Source organism: Athene cunicularia, assembly GCF_003259725.1.
Source record: "Athene cunicularia isolate RWA chromosome 10 unlocalized genomic scaffold, athCun1 chr10_part1, whole genome shotgun sequence".
Taxonomy (NCBI): Eukaryota; Metazoa; Chordata; class Aves; order Strigiformes; family Strigidae; genus Athene; species Athene cunicularia.
The window spans coordinates 20,850,651-20,869,159 of NW_020799112.1; the positions used below are offsets into that span (position 1 = coordinate 20,850,651).

Sequence of the window (18,509 nt, forward strand, 5' to 3'; positions counted from 1 at the left end):
TCCTTTTACTTATTGTACCTTTCATTTCCTCAGTTTTTTCTTGGAGCTTTATTTCTAAGTTCTCTTTCTGTTCTTGTAATTCTTTATTCTGATTCTGGAGTTTTAAGATTTTCTGTACACACAAAAAGTAAGCACAATACACAAATTACAAAGGAGGAAGAAATAGATCACAGAAGGTCCTACATTTTAACAAGCATATATGGACTCCCTCCCTTCCCTGCCACCCCACCAAAGGTGAATTTACTTAGTAACTCTCAAATCATGCAACTGAAAAAATATTTAAACTAAAAGCACCCAGATGGTAATTAAAATTTACCCATTCACTGTCCTCTTTATGTTTTTTCCCCTTCTCTTCATATGTTCTCTTCTGAGCAGTTAACTTTTCAAGATCTAATTCGAGTTTCTGAATTGTATCCGTATCATTCATATGAGCTGAAGCCAGGCTCGTCAATCGTTCCAGCAAACCATGATTTTCTCTACTCTACGATGAGCAAGAAAGGATAAAAGAAAACAGAAAAATGCACACCTGAAACTGTTTGATAGAACTCTGAAGGAAGCACCTGACATATTTCTGCTCCCCAGCCCATATCAGTCATGATTATTTCAACCAAGTATTCTTTCCATCAATGAGATTAAAGCTACCATCTTAAAGATGATTTGGCTGATATGGCTCTCAAAAATAAGCTGTAAAATAAACATAATATGGTTCCCAAAAGTTACTAAAGATGTTGCACCAGAGCAGTATCTTACACATCCTTCACCCTAATACATGTAATCCCATCCAGAGACTGGATGGACTACTTAAGAAATAGCTAGGAAAAAAAAAATATTGCAGACACTTCTCATTGGCACAACTAACCCAAAAATATATGGAAAACCTAGATAATTCTTTCCACATTGCATGTAGGAAGAACACTAGTGGTTTATTAGAGGACCATATCTCTTAGATATTCTCCTGTCTTGTCAAGCAAAATATGGATATTTTAATTCACGTAAGCCTGTAGTCAACAGGAGAGCTCTGAATAAAGCAGATACAACAACAAAAAAAGTCAGTACAAATCATAAATTGACTGGTGTCCCTCACCTGCTCTTCTATCTTTTTCTGCAGCTGCTGAACTCTGTATGAAAGCTGGATGTTCAATACAAACCGCCGAATATTCTGAAATCTGCGCCTGGCAAGCCACGCACGGGCATATTTCTGAAGGATCACAGCCTTGTGTTCTTCAAGCATCTTTCAAATAAAATATTAACATCTGTCTGTAATTATCTCTGGCTCAATCAGCATCAATTGTAACATTCTGTGAATCTACATACACTGGTAATGACAATGCTTCTCATGGAAGTATCAAAATACTGAAATACCCACACTGCAGACACATTTGAACCACTGTAGTAACCACAATAAATGATCTGCATCAAGTATAAACCAAACGAGTTCTTGGTAGCTCAGAGATTAAATCTAAGCTACTGTTTATCAGCATTTTTATAGTAACAATATAAAGATAGAGTAGAAGATATGAGAACTAGACGTGCAAAAGGTAAAGTATTAGGGATCACTGCCCTTGTCTCCATCTTTCTTACAGAGCAATAGCTGTTTCCAGTTACTAAAATAAAATTTTTGATAGGCTTTACCTGCCGATATTTTTTTCTTGCTAGAAATCCTCTTGTGTAAGCCTGAATTGTTACAGCAGCCACATGGATGAGCTGGCAAAGTCTACGGACCAGGTAACCCCGACAGTATTTCTGAATAATTATAGCTGCCCATGTCTGCTTCAGGGTTCTTGCAGTTATAGTTTGCCTTAATTCAAAAGACAATAAAGTTTACTTAGGTCACATCAGATTTCTCATGCTCATTCCCTTGGTCAGTCAAATCACACACAAAGAAAAGAAGATACTGAAAACAGGCATCCACTACCTAAATACAGCTGCTTCTTTGATTGAAGTGAGAGAGAGGATATTATCTACAATCTTTGAAATCCATTTCACAAGCAATTGTTCTGATGGTCTCTTTCTGAAAATTTTGAAGCCTACATGGAGCCATCTTCTTCTCAGTCTGCTCTGGGTGCAGTTTCTCTGCTGGATAATTCCTCTTAAGGATTTGTACACACTAATTTGCAGATCCTTGTATAGTGCTTTTCCTTTCTGCTACCTGACTTCTTCTCTGGCTCTAAAGCTAAGCAGTTAAGCCCAAGTCAACAAGTGGGTCATGCATCATTAGCTAAGGACTGACCTTAAGACAGGCCTCTCAGCAACCTGGCAGACAACATTTGAAATCTGCTAGAGCACCTTCTTCCTATCAGCTGAATAACTTGAACACTTCCAAGTCCATAATTACAATCAAGTGGAAATACAATCTGAATTGCTCCTTTGTAAAAAGGACCAATTCCAAATTAGTGTTGGGCTTTAGTTTGACCACCTATATCCCTTCAGGCACACCCTAACAGCAAATTCATTGATCAGCCAGAAGTACCGTACAGCCCGCTGGCCCCGGAAATACTGCTGTATTGTGACAGCTGCTTCTTTTATGTGAAGGAATTTCTTCCGCTGCAACCAGCCTCGAACACTCTTCTGGATCATGATGCACGCGTGTCTCAGCTTATCTGATCGCAGCTTTTCTAAGTAAGCAACCTGTCCTGCCCTGAAGAAAATTTTTGTTCTCCCAAACTGATATTGGTTATGATCCTGAAAAAGAAAGCAACAGGTATAATTTTGTAGTTTATTAAAGTAGACCAGACACCTTCTTCCTTTTATAAATTGTCACTTCAGTCAAGCTCTTCTGAAATGACACGACCTCGCTAAATTAAGAATATCCTCTCTGCCTTCTTTGTAGATAGGAGTATATGGGGAGAAAATCCATTTAGCAGGAAAAGAACCAGAGAACTACATCCAAAAATTGCACCCTAAAGATCTCAAATTAAAGGGAGTATCTGGACTTAGCATCAAGGTCTTGAAAGCAACCTCTTCACCCCCTCCTACAAGCCTGGTTCCTTGAGCTCAAGGACACATGTCTGGCCTTGAATCAGTTCGCTGTCTGTGCAAGAACTCAAGGGAGAACCTGCTTTTTAGCTCAGGCTCTCACCCCTGGCCTGTGCTGGAGCTATGCTGCAAGTACACCTGTGTTTGGTCTTGTATATCCCTGAGCCTGAACTCAGTCCTGACAAGATGACTTGAATTGCTGGCTTGGCTTGGACCAGTCTCATCACTACAAACTTGGATGTAAACAAACAGGAGCAACATGCAAAATAGTACATTTTTAGAACAGTTCTCCAATATACTGCATTCCACCATCAAAAGCCCTCTGGTGTGAGTAAACTTCTAATACTTGACAGATGTACACCATTTACTGTTCAATGGTTTATAAATATAGGTAGAATACTTCCATTTTCTAAGTGAAGATATTAAACACAGAGAGATTCAATCATCTGCCTACAGGCTCATCATGACTGTGTCACAACACAAGGTCACTGACTTGCAAGCCTAGTAGTAATAACAAAAGTTAGTAATAACAAAAATCTCTTTCCTATTTGAGGAGCAAGATACTACTGCTGGCAAAAGAGACCTTTTATTAATATAGATGCTATAATACACAATGGGTCGAGTGCACACAAACCGACCTGGATTAGCCGCTGCAAAACAATCTTGCAAATCTGCTTCTTATCATTTATGGAGAGTTCCTGCTGGGTCATAAGAATGCTGTAACGGCTGAAAAACTCAATGTAAGTCCACCTGGAAAATTAAAAGTTAGCAAATGCAATGCATTCAAGAGACACCTAAATATTTTTGGACATAGAGGCCCACTGCTATCCCTACCTGGATGGGTAGCTCTGTGCACTAATTCGAATAGTTTCCAGAACACCACATGCTCGCAGCTGTTGAGCAACTCTTCTTGAATCAAACCTAAAAAAACAAGCAGAGTTATATTTTACATTTTTACTGGTTTTGGCATGCTATAATATTTAGAACCATTCTACTAGCTGGATTTCTATTTCTGCCTACAGCATTAAGAGTTCCCTACTTTTTGTACAGTGTCTCGCTTAGTTTTTTAAAAAATATGTGATAGGGAGTATCTGAGTTTTAATTCCTCGAAACAAAAGGAAGACTGTATGTATTTCTCTCCTAAAAAAAGACCTGCTTCCTTTTAATATTAACTGCAACAGTTCATATCAGCAAGTGGCAAAGAATAATGCCACTCTCAGCACAAAACATACACAGAAATAGATTCCCTCAGCAGTCTACTGGGAAGAAACTCTCTCTAGGTACCTTTAGCACACTGATTATGAATAAACCAGGAGTTACTCATGAAAATCTGGGTTCAATATTATCAACACAAGGCATGGAAAGACCCTTTCCAATTCTGGACCAGAGCTCATATGCCCACAGAGCACTATGCTACAGTGTCAATCCAGTACTAGTTAAGACACCCCCGTGGCTGACAGAGAACTATATTGTTTTTTCACAAACTTATGGTACACTCTTCTAGCTTAATTCAGACATGTTTTTACATTATCCAAGCCATTTCCCCCCTCGTTGCTATTACAGAGAATAATGAGGTCTCGCTGCAGTGACAGTGAAACATCACTAGTGTCATTTGTAATGTGTTTTGCATGGATAGATTTTGTCTGGCTTCAAGAAAATGAGCTAACACACTTAAAAAGTCTGATTTAGAATCAAAGTTTGCCTCTTCCCTCCTACTCAGATATGATAAAAGCTTTTATTTCATTTGTCAGTACCCTACCTTCCAGTTGAAAGCTATGTAACTGAAACTAGAACGCTTCCACGTCTGCCCACAAAACAGATCAACAGCTGCATCAAAGCTAACTCCTACCTGGAAGTCAGTGGTTACCAAGCTGGTCATAGGAATTATGCAGACTATCTGGCATTGTATTATAAGATTGAAATGCTATAAAATTGTGGAGAAAAGCCAAGGCTGTGTTCAACACTGCTCATACCTCTTCTGACTTCTAAAGCTAAGTCTTTCTGCAGGCAAAAGGGAAGTTCACAAAGAAAAATGGCAGTGGCTTTTATGCCCTAAATACAAACTGGTGCTAATCCACACTTAGAAGAGTAAACACACCTATACAAAGCATCCATCAACTTAAATCAAAGGTGGACAACCTTTCACCTAAAAGTGTTACGACAAATACACAACCACTAATAACCAACTTGAAAAATTTCAGGATTAGAAAGACTTTTTAAGGTATCAGTAACCATTACTGAATTATTCTATTTTTGTAAAACAATCTTTTTTTTTTTTTAACCTCAGCTATCTTGAAAGGAAAAATATATTCTGTATGAGAAGTTGTTCAAGAATAAGAATTTAGCTTGCTGACATGTAGCTACTGTAAAATAGAAAAATATTCTTTTAATTTTAAAGGTAATAAAACAACTCAACCACTAACATACTTACTCAAAAGGCAGCTTCTCATCGTTTGGCTTTATGCATCGTACATAATGAGGGGTGGTTGCGTTGAGTGTCACCATAAGTAAAGATAAGGAACTCCGGAACTAGAAAATATCAGACATAATATTTTTGCTAATGAAACATTTACAGCTAAGTAAAAAGCCAAATCTTAGGTTTTTAAATTATTTGTTAGTTTTTGGCTGGACACTGGGAGATTTTCTTAGGGATTAGATTTTTAAATGAAAGAAATTTAAGAGTCCTGCTCTACTTAACAGTCTCCTAGATATACATTAAACACACCTACTTATAGGCAGGCCTGGAGCACTGCACCGTGGCTGGCTCTTGCTGTACTGAGAACTGGAGAGTCCCCCGTGAATAGTAACAGAATACAGTATCACAGTCTCAGACTGCCCAGGACACTTCCCTGAAAGGGTGTTTCTGTAGTACCTTACTGCCAACAGTCATCCGGAGTTGTTTGTTCGGGGACTTGAGAACAGGTCTTGCAGATCTGATGTTTATAGCTGACCCGAAAGGTGAAATGGACACTGGGTTGTCTCGAAAAGAATTTGCGCACAGATGAAACTGGAAGTGTGGTGAAAGAACCACAGTTAAATACTTGGCGACTGTAATAACATCCAAATAAAAATTACATTTACCGAAATGTAAAATGCAACCCCCCTCCAATCTTCATGCTTAGGTCAGGTATTGCAAGGCTTGGAATTGGATCTTTAAGCCACAAACAAACAACTGAAGAAACAATTGCAACAATTCTGAGTCTCCTGTGAAGCACTTAAGACATCTCACAGACAAAACTCAACAACTGTTGTGTAGGCCTGCAAAAGTTATTTCAATATAAGCATAAATCCAGAACAGAGTTCAAAATAAGACCACTCGAGGTTCTATTTCCACAATATTTAATTTAAATTAAGAATATGGGGTTTGGTCGGATTAAGTTAGCTTCTTAATAGTACTCCTGAACTCTCAAGGCTGTAGATGTGAAAGGGAAAGGGCCTTCAAGCAGATGGGAAGTGGCAGGCACACACAAGACATCTGATGCTTTCCCTGCCCTGGCATTCTCTTAATCTCTTCTGAAGAATAAACAAAGGCAGCTGTTAATGATAAACTACCTACCAAAGCTACGTGTAATGACTACAGGAAAAAAAAAAGTGAATTGTTCAGTTACAAGGATTCCAAAATGCTCTTCAAGGGAGATACTAAGGAAAAAAAACCCTAACATAACTAGCAAAATAACTGCACATATATGAAAAAGTTGAATACTGTGGTTTTCCATCTTGTATTGACATTAAAAATACTTGACATTAAGAACACACACTTGTAGAATATTATTAAAAATGAAGATTAAATTGATTCAACCTAATAAAAAAATGTTACTATCAGAAAAAATATCTTTTAGAGCAGATCTGAATGAATTCTAGTAAAAGCAAGTATTCAGAAAATTAATCATTACTGATTGTTCACAAACCTTGCTCTCTTTCAAGATTTCAACCAATACTTCATGTACCGTATCCCTGTTTTTTTCCAGAAATCCTTCACATTTATATTCTACCTGTGCAAACAGGGGAAATCATTAACTTTTCAGCAATACATGAACAGTTAGCAAAACAATAATTTTTACTCTCTAAGCTGTGGTGGCCAGCAGCTGTTTATTAGTCTCAAACACATCAGCTGAAACCCTGCTTTTTCCAGTTTCATTATGGCAAGTGTACATACATGCATACTGCAAATTCAGAAGCGAGACAAACTGTCAGCATCCATTATCAACTGCAATTTCCTTCTGCCTTCAACAGGAATTTATTTCCTCCTCTCTTCATTATTCTACGATTTCAAATCAAATTATCAAAAAAGGAATACTACGTTTGAAATGTAAATAACAGACTAAATGCAGACAGACTGCAATCATAACTTTTACACACTGTATTTTTTTTCTGACTCTTTCTCTTGATGATTTATTTTTATATTCTCAAATTAATCATCTCAAGCACTTCTTAATGCTTAAATGGCATGTTATGGGCAGCATTACCAATAAGTAAATAGTACTATGTATTGAAGATCAGTTTTACAGAAGTTCCAAACAAGTGTGGTTAGTATTTCCTCTGTTTTCTAAGTTTATTTCTTTTCGGAAGGAGTAACTGCTAGAAACAGGGTGAAATACCACTGGGTTGTTTACACTCTACCTTATCAGCAAAGTGTTGAACGATGAAAGACGTGTTTGACATCCTTGGCTTTTCAAAGAGTGCGTTTTTATTGACAAAATTATTATACAGCTTTTGAAGCCAGTTTTCATCTGTTCCATGAGGTAACTGTAAAAATGAGAAGGGCATTCTCTTTAACAAAACCCTTACTATCAGTAAATACTGTCTGATAAAGCATCTTCAGTGAGTTATGAAGTGCCTGGTAAGAACCAGTTTTTGTCTTTCCAGATGATCCAGTGGCACCCTGTAGCATTTTCAGAAAGAAGGCCATATTGATCCACAAATCTGCTGACTAGAGTTAATTGTCTGATGAGTCGTAAGGCATTTTGTCCTAAAAGGATGCTACCTGCAGTCAGGGACAGTCTGATCCCTGAGAATGCTAATGAGCAGACTAAGAGATAAGCTAATGAGATAGGGAATATTCCCATATTCCTCCATGGTTTGGATTCTGTGAAGCACGAATTGCCAATATCACCAAAACACCTTTTAGAGACCATTTTAAGAGGGGTCACCTTTCCCTGCTCTGTTCTTCACTGACAAAGCTACCAACAGGTTTGGAAGCCTAAGGGAATTGCAACAGTCATGAGAGAACACAGAACAAAAACCAGTAATATTCAAGAAGAAAAAGCAAAGATGCAGGTTTGGTGCATTCAACAAGAACTTTTAAGAAAGGAAAGGAAGATTGGGTTTTTGTATCAAAATTAGTGATTCATGGAATATCTGAGTTGTACAAATGTTAGTGGAAGAGATCCCTGGAATTCCTGCTCAGAGCAAGACTACCACCAACACCAGATCAAGCTGCCTCTGAACTCAAATCCAGAAAGTATCCAAGGATGGGGACCCTACTGCACCTCTGCTTAGCCTGGTCTAGTACTGCACTGCCCTCACAGTGAAGTAATCTAGTTGCTGGGTTAGCTTCTAGTTTTAGGTACTTAATTTTATAAAAGAAAAATACACTAAGTGGTTTACAATTAAGACTAACAAATAGAGGCCAAACAATGTTCCTTTTATGAAGAAAATGCTCTACTTCCTATTTAAAAAGGTAAAATATGGATTACAAGCTCAACTTGTAAAAATCTATATAATTTTTTTTGTTGAGTTCTAAATACAAGAATTTTTAAATTACCAAGCACTCTTCATCCAGAAGTTCTAAAATTCCCATTTTAGCTTCAATAAGGTCAATGACAGGCTGGTTGTCATAGAAGTCTATTAAAGTCCATGGGATATCTTCCTTCATATATTCCTCTTGTTCCAGTTTAAAGACATGCTAGATATGTGAACATTATGAAAATGAAAGGTTACAATTAAGGAAGAAAATAAATACAAGGTGTGCGTGTGAATGTATGTGATTGTATACATAAGATAAAACCAAAATATTTATATATTTTGTACTACATTACATGTCTGTCTTGTAAGAAAATAAACTCAGAAATTTTCATTTATGTGTATATGTGTGTATGTATGTATATATACCAAAAACCCCACATTTTTATCTATTACTGGATAGCCATTATGCATAAATATCCATTACTCAAATACAAAGAGCATTTGCTAATATCCATTATTGATAATCTCAAAACTGAAGCAAAATAAGACAAAGGCTGTAACAAATAAAAGAACATACCATATTAAATTGCTGCTGCAGTTTTTCATTAGCATAATTGATGCAAAATTGTTCAAAACTGTTCACATCAAATGTTTCGAAGCTGAAACACATGTCAAATCAGAAAAAATACTCCTTGACATTTAAATACAAACAGCAGTATTCTTGTAAGACTTTGGAGTTATCCTAATATTTCTAAGAAAATTAAACAGCCATAAGACTAATGAAGATGGCTAAAGCATTTCGAAGCTTCCCTAGAATTTGATGTTACCAGACATAACAGAGCTAAAAAATCCAGAGTTAAGATCGAAAAGTATTACATCCAGATTTAAATTTAAACCTCATTCACAAAAATGACTAACCTTTATAGTTGCTGAACATTTTCACTACTCTAGATGCTAACAAATTTACACGACTGTGACCTTTCAGTAAAACAAACCCCTCCAAATTCATTAGCAGCACAAATTGGAAAAGCAACTCTTTAGCAAATCCAAAGAAAAGGAATAACTTAAAGTAAATTTGGTTCCAGATGCATTCTTACCCATAAATGTCCAAAACACCAATAAAAGTATGTTGTTTGCCAGGAAACTGCAAAGCTTGGTTAATTCTTTCCACAATAAAGTCAAATAAATGAGAATAGATCTTCTTTGCCAGAGCATCCCTTGCATTAACAGCCTGAGCTCTTGTCATTGGCTTTATTACAGTCTCTGAGGTAGTGATAATCTTTCGGTGGCACATCCATTGTGCCATTTTGTCACAGTTTAAATCCAGAAGTTCACAGAATATATGGAGATGTTTATCTTTCAGCTTTAAAGAAGATAAATAAATATTGTAAGATTACATTTAATATTTTAACTGTTGTCTAGACCGTGAAATCCAGCACCACTGACATCAAACTACGACTCTTATTTTTAGACGGACAAGGGGCTCTGTCCACTTCTTCATCTGCCAAAATAACAGGAAGAGCTAAAGCAAAGAATAGCGGATACAGCTCCTGATGGGGGAGAGTAAAACTTGGGCTGGGTGAGATGCTTTGGATTACGACACTGAATGAAAAAGCTACTTTATTCTAGGTTTAGGTCTCCTTGCCTTTTAGACTTTCACAGTCCGCTGGGACACTTTCTGAGCACCTTAGACAATGCTCTTGTTTCTGTACCCTGCAGAGAGTCCCAAACAGCTTTTCCAACAGCTGTGGCTCAGTTGGATACGGGGTTTTCTTAGGCACATTTTACCTTTTTTCAGACTTTCTGAACTTGGTCACAAAACAGGATTCACAGAAACATTCCTGTGATTCTATATAGATGAAGCTGGAAAAAAATCTCTCAAGTTTAGAATGCCACATTTAATGCTGCTCATAGCCCCAGATATGAGAAAAACTATTGCTAAAGGACTTCTGGCATAGAATATAAAAGAAAATGTCAGTATCTGAATGAGTTACTTCCTTACACTGATGGATGATCTTTCATCTCCAACAGCTGTTATTTCCACATTGCCTAAGTGTAGGATTGCTGCCAGCATTTTAAAAACATCCATCTGAAAATCCTCCTTCAAACCTAAAAAAACCCAATTCTTGATTATTTTAAATACTCAGAAACAGTACAGTTAATTAAAATAGCACAATGGTGCATTACTTGCTTTGTTGTGCAGCCAAGACTTGTACAGCATCTCTGCAGACTACTATGCAGAGCCTTGGTTCTGCCTACTTTTTGCCTGTCTGATCTGGTGAGAGATTAGGCATGAATTTTTGTACCTCCCCAGGCACAGCTCAAGTCTGATTTGGCTTTCACATAGGGGCAAAGAAGCTTCCAATTCCATTTTTGTTACAGCGTGTTAGCTTAAGGGCCAAGAAGACTCCAGCCCTTAGTGATTCTGACCATTAACAATGAACACCAACAGCTAACATTTGTTCTTGCCCAGTACTTTTGAAACAGAACAACAGTGCAATGGATAAGGTATGAAGGAAATTATTTTGGTCATTACCACTAGCGTTTTGGATATTTCAGAAACTATCTACCTTTGTCCATTCGGGAAGAAAGATGTATTTTTAAATCTACTGAAAAGGTATCCTCAAGAATTTACCCAGTAAGGCAAATGTCTTCTGAGTCTCCACCATATTTGCTCTGTCATCGACTCCTTCTATTACTGTGCTGCCACCCATTCTTGTGTAGTTAAATTCTTCTGCACTCCCTATAGATAAGAAGCAAAAGTTGCAATGCTGAAAAATTTGGGACTGATGTAACACCAGAAAATTCAAGATGTTGTCAGATGACAGGTCTGCAGCAATGAGCTGAGGTGCTGTTTTTCTGAGAGAAATCCACACTCCTCACTCAGTCAAGCTGACACAAATCAGTATTCAGAATTCCTGGAAATCTTAATACTTGATCTAATAAACAGGAATGAAGACTGAGTAAACACATACCTAAGGTCTGCCTCTCCCAGGTGGCATGAACCAAGCCCCTAAGCTGTCATTATGGCATCTGTCACTACTGAAAGTGTTAGAATAAAATTTTCAAAGACACATAGGTACTTGCTCATGCACTATTCAAGTTACTAGGGATTTGCTACCAAGTTCAATTCAAACAGGATTAATAGCTAAGTGACTTAAAAATGCAAGTCCCATTGTAAATCTGGGAGATTTATGCTATAAAGCACTTAACATCCCAGCATTTGAAAATCCAATCTTTTAAATACTGCACTGCAAAAATGAAGAGTAGGTTATTTTCTTGAGACCTACCCAATTTGAGATGCTTAAATTCGGGCTGCATAGCAGATGCACACAACTGATAAAATATATGGTAGTTTCTCTCATTCTCTGACTGTAAATTAAAGCAAAGAATACCATTACAGAAAGAAAAAAAAAACAACCAACACACAAACCCAAAAAGCAACAAACAGAACCACATTCAATATTCAACACTACTGTAAAGAGATACTTGAAGGATAAATTCTGCTGCAACACAGTTTTGCAAAGAAATTGCCCAATATAAAATGGCACATCCGAAGACTTCAACAAGAGCTCTGAAAGTGATAAATTCACTTTATGTGGTAACTCAGAAAACTCTCTAACTATTTCCAAACCATCCTTCAGGCAGCAGATATACAGAAGTAATTTTCATGGTACTTAGAAAGTTAAAATACTACTAAAAAGGAAAACTTTGTGAAAACAGTTTTATAAAACTAAAGGCTTTCTTCAGTAGATTGTCACAATTATGCTCTGACACTGTAATGAGTCGTATGCAGTAAGACCCAGCCTTACAAATTTTGAGCCAGTTTTTAACCAAGACTCTCTCTGCCCTGTATACACTGTTCTTTTCCAGACACAATTGGCCCATGTTACTATTGTGATGGAAAGTCACAGATTTCTCAAATACTTCTCGCACTTATCCTCCACTTAGCATAAGGGAGAACATGGAACAAATTAGTTTCTTATTATAAATGAGATTAGCTCCTATTGAAAAAGAAATCAAATGCTGCTTAGACATAGTATTCAGAACTTCACATAACATTTTCTATATAAAACTAGTAAAGGATAGTACATTTGTAGTTATATTGACATTGACTGTCTTTAACTTTATTTTACCCACCTGAAAGACAACTCTGGATTTCTCAAGCAGGTATGTTCTCATGTTAGCTCCAATGATTTGGTAACTCTGATCAAAACTGATTTCAGTGTATTTTCCAAATCGACTGCTATTATCATTCCGTGTGGTTTTTGCATTGCCGACAGCCTATAAAAATTCTAAACTTTTAGAATCTGTTTTACTTGCATCTTTCATAAGAATAATGTTGTCAAAACTGACTCAACTACAAGTTCCTAAAATCAAAGGTGCTCAAGGATCAATGTCAGCATTGAGCTGTGAGATTTGAAGATAAGCCTCAAATCAGTGTAACACGACATAAACTGAAAGTACATTTTCCCAACATAAGGAAGCTTAACCAGTTTCTATTTCAATTAATAAAAACAAACAACTTGCTCAATATGGTTTTCTCATCATCTAATTAACATGATGTGGTCAGATGAAACTCTGGAAGCAAACTAGTGCCTCCAAAGTGCCACTGGTAAGTTAGGCAGAACCTGGGTGTTCTGGAGCTGACTACCCCTTTCCATCAGTAACATTCAGATGCTAAACTTCAAATTTAGATATTCAACTCAGGCAGCTGAAACATCCCTAGAGATTTCAAAGAAAGATTCCCAGCAGCTCTCAGAATTCTTTCCTTGACGAGTACAGACGTGGCAGATACTCTCTGAAACTCACCTCAGTTATTGGATTGGATGCCAGTACTTTATCTTCCACATGTGCATTGCTGCTTGACTTACTCACAGTGGCAAAGTATCTCATAGTGTATCTTGCAGACACAGTCTTTCCAGCTCCTGATTCTCCACTGACTATGATAGACTGATTTTTGTTATTTCTAAAACCAAATCATCAAGACAGTTTAAATCAGACATGTCTAAAATGCGTACATAAATGTAAGAATTATAGGTATGAAATAAATGTATGAAAACACGCTGTGGTTAACTCTCCTATCAGTTCCATCTTTCATCCCTTCTTCTCTTGGTCCTCTTCAGCTTAACCCCTCGACTGATGTCATTGCTATTCACTCAGCTAAGACAGTTTTTTGCCCCTCGCCAAGAATGAAAACATTTATGAGTTCTAGAAATTCCTCAGCTGGTTAACAAATTACTCCTTCTCTAGTCAAGCTACCCATTCAAAGGTATTCTCAACAGCCAGTGGCACACACACAGTTAAATTACAATTAACACTGACTGCCCCTAGACTTCAGGTGTTATTTATGGACATTACACAACATACTGAACCTTGCCATCTGCTTGTAGGCTTCTTCTGCCACAGCAAATATATGTGGATCCATGTCCCCCATGTTCTGCCCACTATATGCATGGATAATAGCATCTCCATATATTGGCAACTGTTTATAGGGGTTTATTGCAACCAAAATTATTCCTGCAACCAAATGTACAAAACAAAAATGAAACACAGGTTAGGTCAATGGTAATGCCAGTTTGGGGCAACCACAGTTAAACTGATACAAGGTAGCAGTATTTTCTAAACTAGGATGGAGATCCTGATCAACAAACGAGTCTCTAACTCATACAAAACCAAGTTCACTCGAGTGAGTTAAAATACACTTGAGGAAAACATTATGCACATCATATTGCAAACTCACCCAAGATTTATTTAAGATTTTTTTTTTATATCTTGCATTTTAATTGGCTTACCACTATAGGTGTAGATAAGCTTAGACTCCACAAACCGAACTTTAAGATTGTGTAGAACAGCTGGTTCGTGGAGATAACTAAGTGCAGTCAGATCATTTTCACCAACAAGTATGTCAGGATTGCGCAGGGGTGGCAAGGCAGCTGGATCAACAGGGTAATTCAGTTCCTGTCAACAAAAATGACTTAAAATATCATAAAATGCATAATGTTTGTATAAACACAAATCGATCTTCTACCTTTACACAGAGTTACAGGGTTGATGGAGCTCTGTCTGATCTTGTATTTCATCAACCCCAGGCATCCCACTGAACCTGTGGGGCTTGGAGATGATGGAAGGAAGATGGAGGTAACTATGACTGCCTTGCACTTCTGATTTACTTCAACTAAAGATGAGTTTCAGTGCTTGTTTGAAAAGTGAAGCGATCTTCAAGGCATGTGTTCTATACTGATGTTGTACAGATAGTAGAAATGCACTATTCATATTTTTAGGTTAACAGCAGTTTACCGTACAAATTACAGTATGATAAAATTCTAGGCACTGCAGGGTTAGCATAAAAGAAAATACGGACAAGTCATTTAGATCTCGTAATGGCAAGTCCCATGTTTCTACATAAACATATCTCAGCAAACCCCACAATAATTAAGGCTTTTTTCCTTACGGTTCCATCTTCTAATTGCACGTGGAGAAAACGGTCTCCAGCTTTGTAGTTTTTTGTGATTTCTGCAGACCGCCAAACTTCTTCATTATCAGGGATCCAAACCCTATTGTACTACAACAGAAGAACAAGATAACAGTTAGCTTAGCTATTATCATAATACTAGACTAGGACAAAAAAGTAGTTTTCAAATGTCAAGTGCAACCTAAAAGCTGAAATAACTGGATGCCAGGAATTCTTGGGATTATTATTAGCTCTGTACAGCTCACTGTTTTTTTGTATTTTAGTTATTCTTCGTGACAGAAAAAAAATGACAGCAGACTCATTAACCTCAGACATGCTTGTTCTGCTCCTGTTTAGTGTAAAGTCTGCAGAACACCACAGCATGTGGGCAGGGGAGCAAGGGCCAGACTGTGGCCAGGCTCTTCAAACCCTCTAACACCGAACAAAAAGAATAAAATACAGTTAAGGCAGAGCCCTGATTTCTATGAATTTCAAATGAGCAAGTACCAGAGAAAGCACCTGGTTTAACAGAATTTGACACTCACGTCCCTGAATTCAAGTCTAGCATACTGAACTTAGAAAGGATTTTGCCACAGGCAAAGATGTACACACAAGAAAGACTCTGCAGTTCCCTTTCTTTCAATGGGACTGAAGTGCAACCTCCAAACATCTTCCCCTGTTCTAGGGTGAACTTCAAAGATTACTGGCAGGTTTCTTTCTTTACAAAGAATCAGCTGGCTTAGATGAGCTCAGACCCAGTGAGGTCCTTCAGCTCCGCCTCAGGAAGAAAACACCTTTCCTAAAAGCACTTATTTCCAAAAGAAGCAGATGAACTATAATTTTCTTTTAGGTATTTGAAGAATCGAGACAACAGAATTGCCTCTAGCCTTCTGAAGCAGAAACGTTTGAACGTAAATTACAGCATTAAAACCATCTAGTTCTATGCTGGAGTTAAAATGCTAAAACATTACCAACATCTTGAAACGTTCTGCCCTAGAAGCTATGGGAAATAGTATTCCTTAGAAGGACATAACACAGCCGGTAACCTCAGTAAGTCAGGAATTTCTTCACTGACGTGGTGTGTTCTTCTCATCCTGCCAGGGTTTAACAAAGCAGCAGCATCCCTCGAAGTCTCCCCAGTGCATCAACTATGCATTAGTAGACACTGGTTTTAGTTACACTGAAATCACTTCTGTTCGGGGATTTGCAGTTTGAGGCAACTTCTGACACATCAGCATCTTCCTTAAACCTTGGTGGAAAGTATTTTTTATGCCATATAGCATGTATCCCAGATGGCAATGAAGATAACATTGAAGACTATACTGGGACGTAGGAGAGGACAGGAGGAAGGATAGTGATGGCAGAAAAAAAACGCTGAATATTGCCTGTACATGTTAGTGCCGAGTTTCTTATGGACCATCTCTCCTCTAATTTGTGATAAAGTAACACCCGACAGCACAGAACCATTCAGTCTCTCCTTGCACAAGCAACCATGCCGAATAAGCTTCTTCCAGCATCATTCTGCTTCCATTGCCAGAACCCTTCATTCAATTCCCCTACCCTAGCTATATTCACAGTCAGTTTAAACCAACTTTATTTAAATAAACCCATGAGAACTGCTACAGCTGCTTACTTGAAAAATTAACATTACTCAAGGATTTCATGAAGTGTTAGCATACCCACTGATGCCTTGGAGACTCACATACCTTTCATTTTGGCATTGCAACTGGTGCTTTTGGCATAAATGGCTTTTTTCCCCCTCTAATTCGGAGGAAGCCCTGGAAGCTCCTGCAGATGCTCAGAACAGGAGGGTCTCTGCCTCGAGAACCCCACTGACCACACCGCCAATGGTGGGTGCCTGCAGAGGTCCAAACAGCTGCACTCTACAGCAGCTTTCTCAACTCTAACCCCTGGGGATCAACACCAATCGATCCAGGGTAAGAGGGACTTCCGCAGGGATGTCTTACCAATTAGCTTGGGTTGCCTGGTAACCTCTCCAGGTGAGTTTTCAGTGTCTCTAAGGATGGAGGTTGACCTTTCTGGTCAACCATAGGCCAACCTGGCATGCACGCCAGGTGATGAACCCTCCCCAAAACCTCAGCTGCTTTCATGACACCTCTTTGCTGATGCCTTCAGCACGATGGCATTTTGGACACAATATCCAAATTCACAAAGACCTTTTCTAAACAACCCCAAACCACATTTTCATCTAGTTGATCAAAGGGAGAAAAACCCAGCCTTGCATGTATGTATTTAGTGGGCAAATGAAAGGCGTGGCTCAACTGAATCAGTTTTAACTCTGCTTTTTCCAAGCATATTTAAGTATAAACTGACTTTTGTGTCATTCCTACACTATGTTGATTTCCTGGCTTATGAAAAATATCTATTCACAGCTGTTAAACTGAATTCTTTATTTGCTGTTACTCTATGCGAGTCAAGAATATCACCACCAAATAGCCTCAGGGGCACATAAAGTGTTTCCACGTAAGAAAACGAACTGCACTGGGTCACAGACAAGAAAGGGAAGAAAAAGCATGTGATCGGAGTGCTTAATCCTCTAGAAAAGGTCCCTGCAGTTCCAGGAGCCTCCATCGGCAAATGCACCCAGGCTACCAAAGTTCGCTCTCTCCAAACCCTGCCTTACAAGTAAACAGAAGAGAGTTTGCTCATTGTCGTATCAAGTTACACCCATGCTCCTTCCTCCCCTTCACCTGCCTAACATTAATTTCTGATTTAAAAAGAAAAAAAACCATTTGCTCTTTCAGCTGCTTCGAGTGTGGTACCAACACCACGAGTGAGTAAAACCAGGGCAGCACCCAGGAGTTTGTCAGGGCAGCTGCTTCTGCGATAGAGGAGAGAGGGGCTTGTAAATTCCTATTGTGTGCGTGGTATTTGTGTTATTTGAAGCTAAGCAAACAAACCGTATGTCTCAACACTCTGGTGACTACAGGAAAAGTGAGAAAAATTGTGCAAAAAAACCCCCCAAACAACCAAACAGCCGCATTAAGGAGGAAGAATCATTTAGTGCCAAATATTTGCATAACCAAAAGAGTGAGCACTTGGCGATTAAGTGGCCAGGAAAAGTGCTGTTAAAGTTGCCCAATCGCTGGCTAGCACATCAGAGCCCTACACCTAAAGACCAAAAGTCTCAAAAAGAAGTTTTTTTTTTTTTCTACGCCGCCCTGGGATTCCCGAGCCGCGGGTCCCACGGAGGTGACGCACCCTTACACCGGGGGGACGCGTTCCCTCCGCCAGGGCCGGCCCCGAGCGCCTCAACCGGAGCCCAGACACCCGCACGCTCCCTGAGCCTGCCGTGACTCGCCCGGCCCGGCCGCCCCTTCCCTTGCCCCGCTCCTCGCCCTCCCGGGGCGGCGGGCGCGGGAGAAGGCGCCGC

At 38.7% G+C, this 18,509-nt stretch overlaps 1 protein-coding gene across 1 annotated transcript in view; it reads right to left on the bottom strand.

Annotated features, from left to right (window-relative positions):
* MYO5C (myosin VC) overlaps positions 1-18,509 on the bottom strand; it is a 36,101-nt gene that overhangs the window by 17,378 nt on the left and 214 nt on the right. The window contains exons 2-23 of the mRNA XM_026856090.1: positions 15,116-15,226; positions 14,457-14,622; positions 14,037-14,181; positions 13,474-13,630; positions 12,802-12,945; positions 11,952-12,033; positions 11,297-11,404; positions 10,664-10,770; positions 9,759-10,024; positions 9,239-9,320; positions 8,741-8,881; positions 7,597-7,722; positions 6,885-6,968; positions 5,849-5,983; positions 5,408-5,505; positions 3,811-3,897; positions 3,615-3,726; positions 2,471-2,682; positions 1,633-1,798; positions 1,085-1,231; positions 321-481; positions 19-116 (exon numbers count right to left, since the gene is read on the bottom strand). Of these exons, the coding sequence (XP_026711891.1) occupies positions 19-116; positions 321-481; positions 1,085-1,231; positions 1,633-1,798; positions 2,471-2,682; positions 3,615-3,726; positions 3,811-3,897; positions 5,408-5,505; positions 5,849-5,983; positions 6,885-6,968; positions 7,597-7,722; positions 8,741-8,881; positions 9,239-9,320; positions 9,759-10,024; positions 10,664-10,770; positions 11,297-11,404; positions 11,952-12,033; positions 12,802-12,945; positions 13,474-13,630; positions 14,037-14,181; positions 14,457-14,622; positions 15,116-15,226 (2,935 nt within the window). The remainder of the gene's footprint in view (positions 1-18; positions 117-320; positions 482-1,084; positions 1,232-1,632; positions 1,799-2,470; positions 2,683-3,614; positions 3,727-3,810; positions 3,898-5,407; positions 5,506-5,848; positions 5,984-6,884; positions 6,969-7,596; positions 7,723-8,740; positions 8,882-9,238; positions 9,321-9,758; positions 10,025-10,663; positions 10,771-11,296; positions 11,405-11,951; positions 12,034-12,801; positions 12,946-13,473; positions 13,631-14,036; positions 14,182-14,456; positions 14,623-15,115; positions 15,227-18,509) is intronic.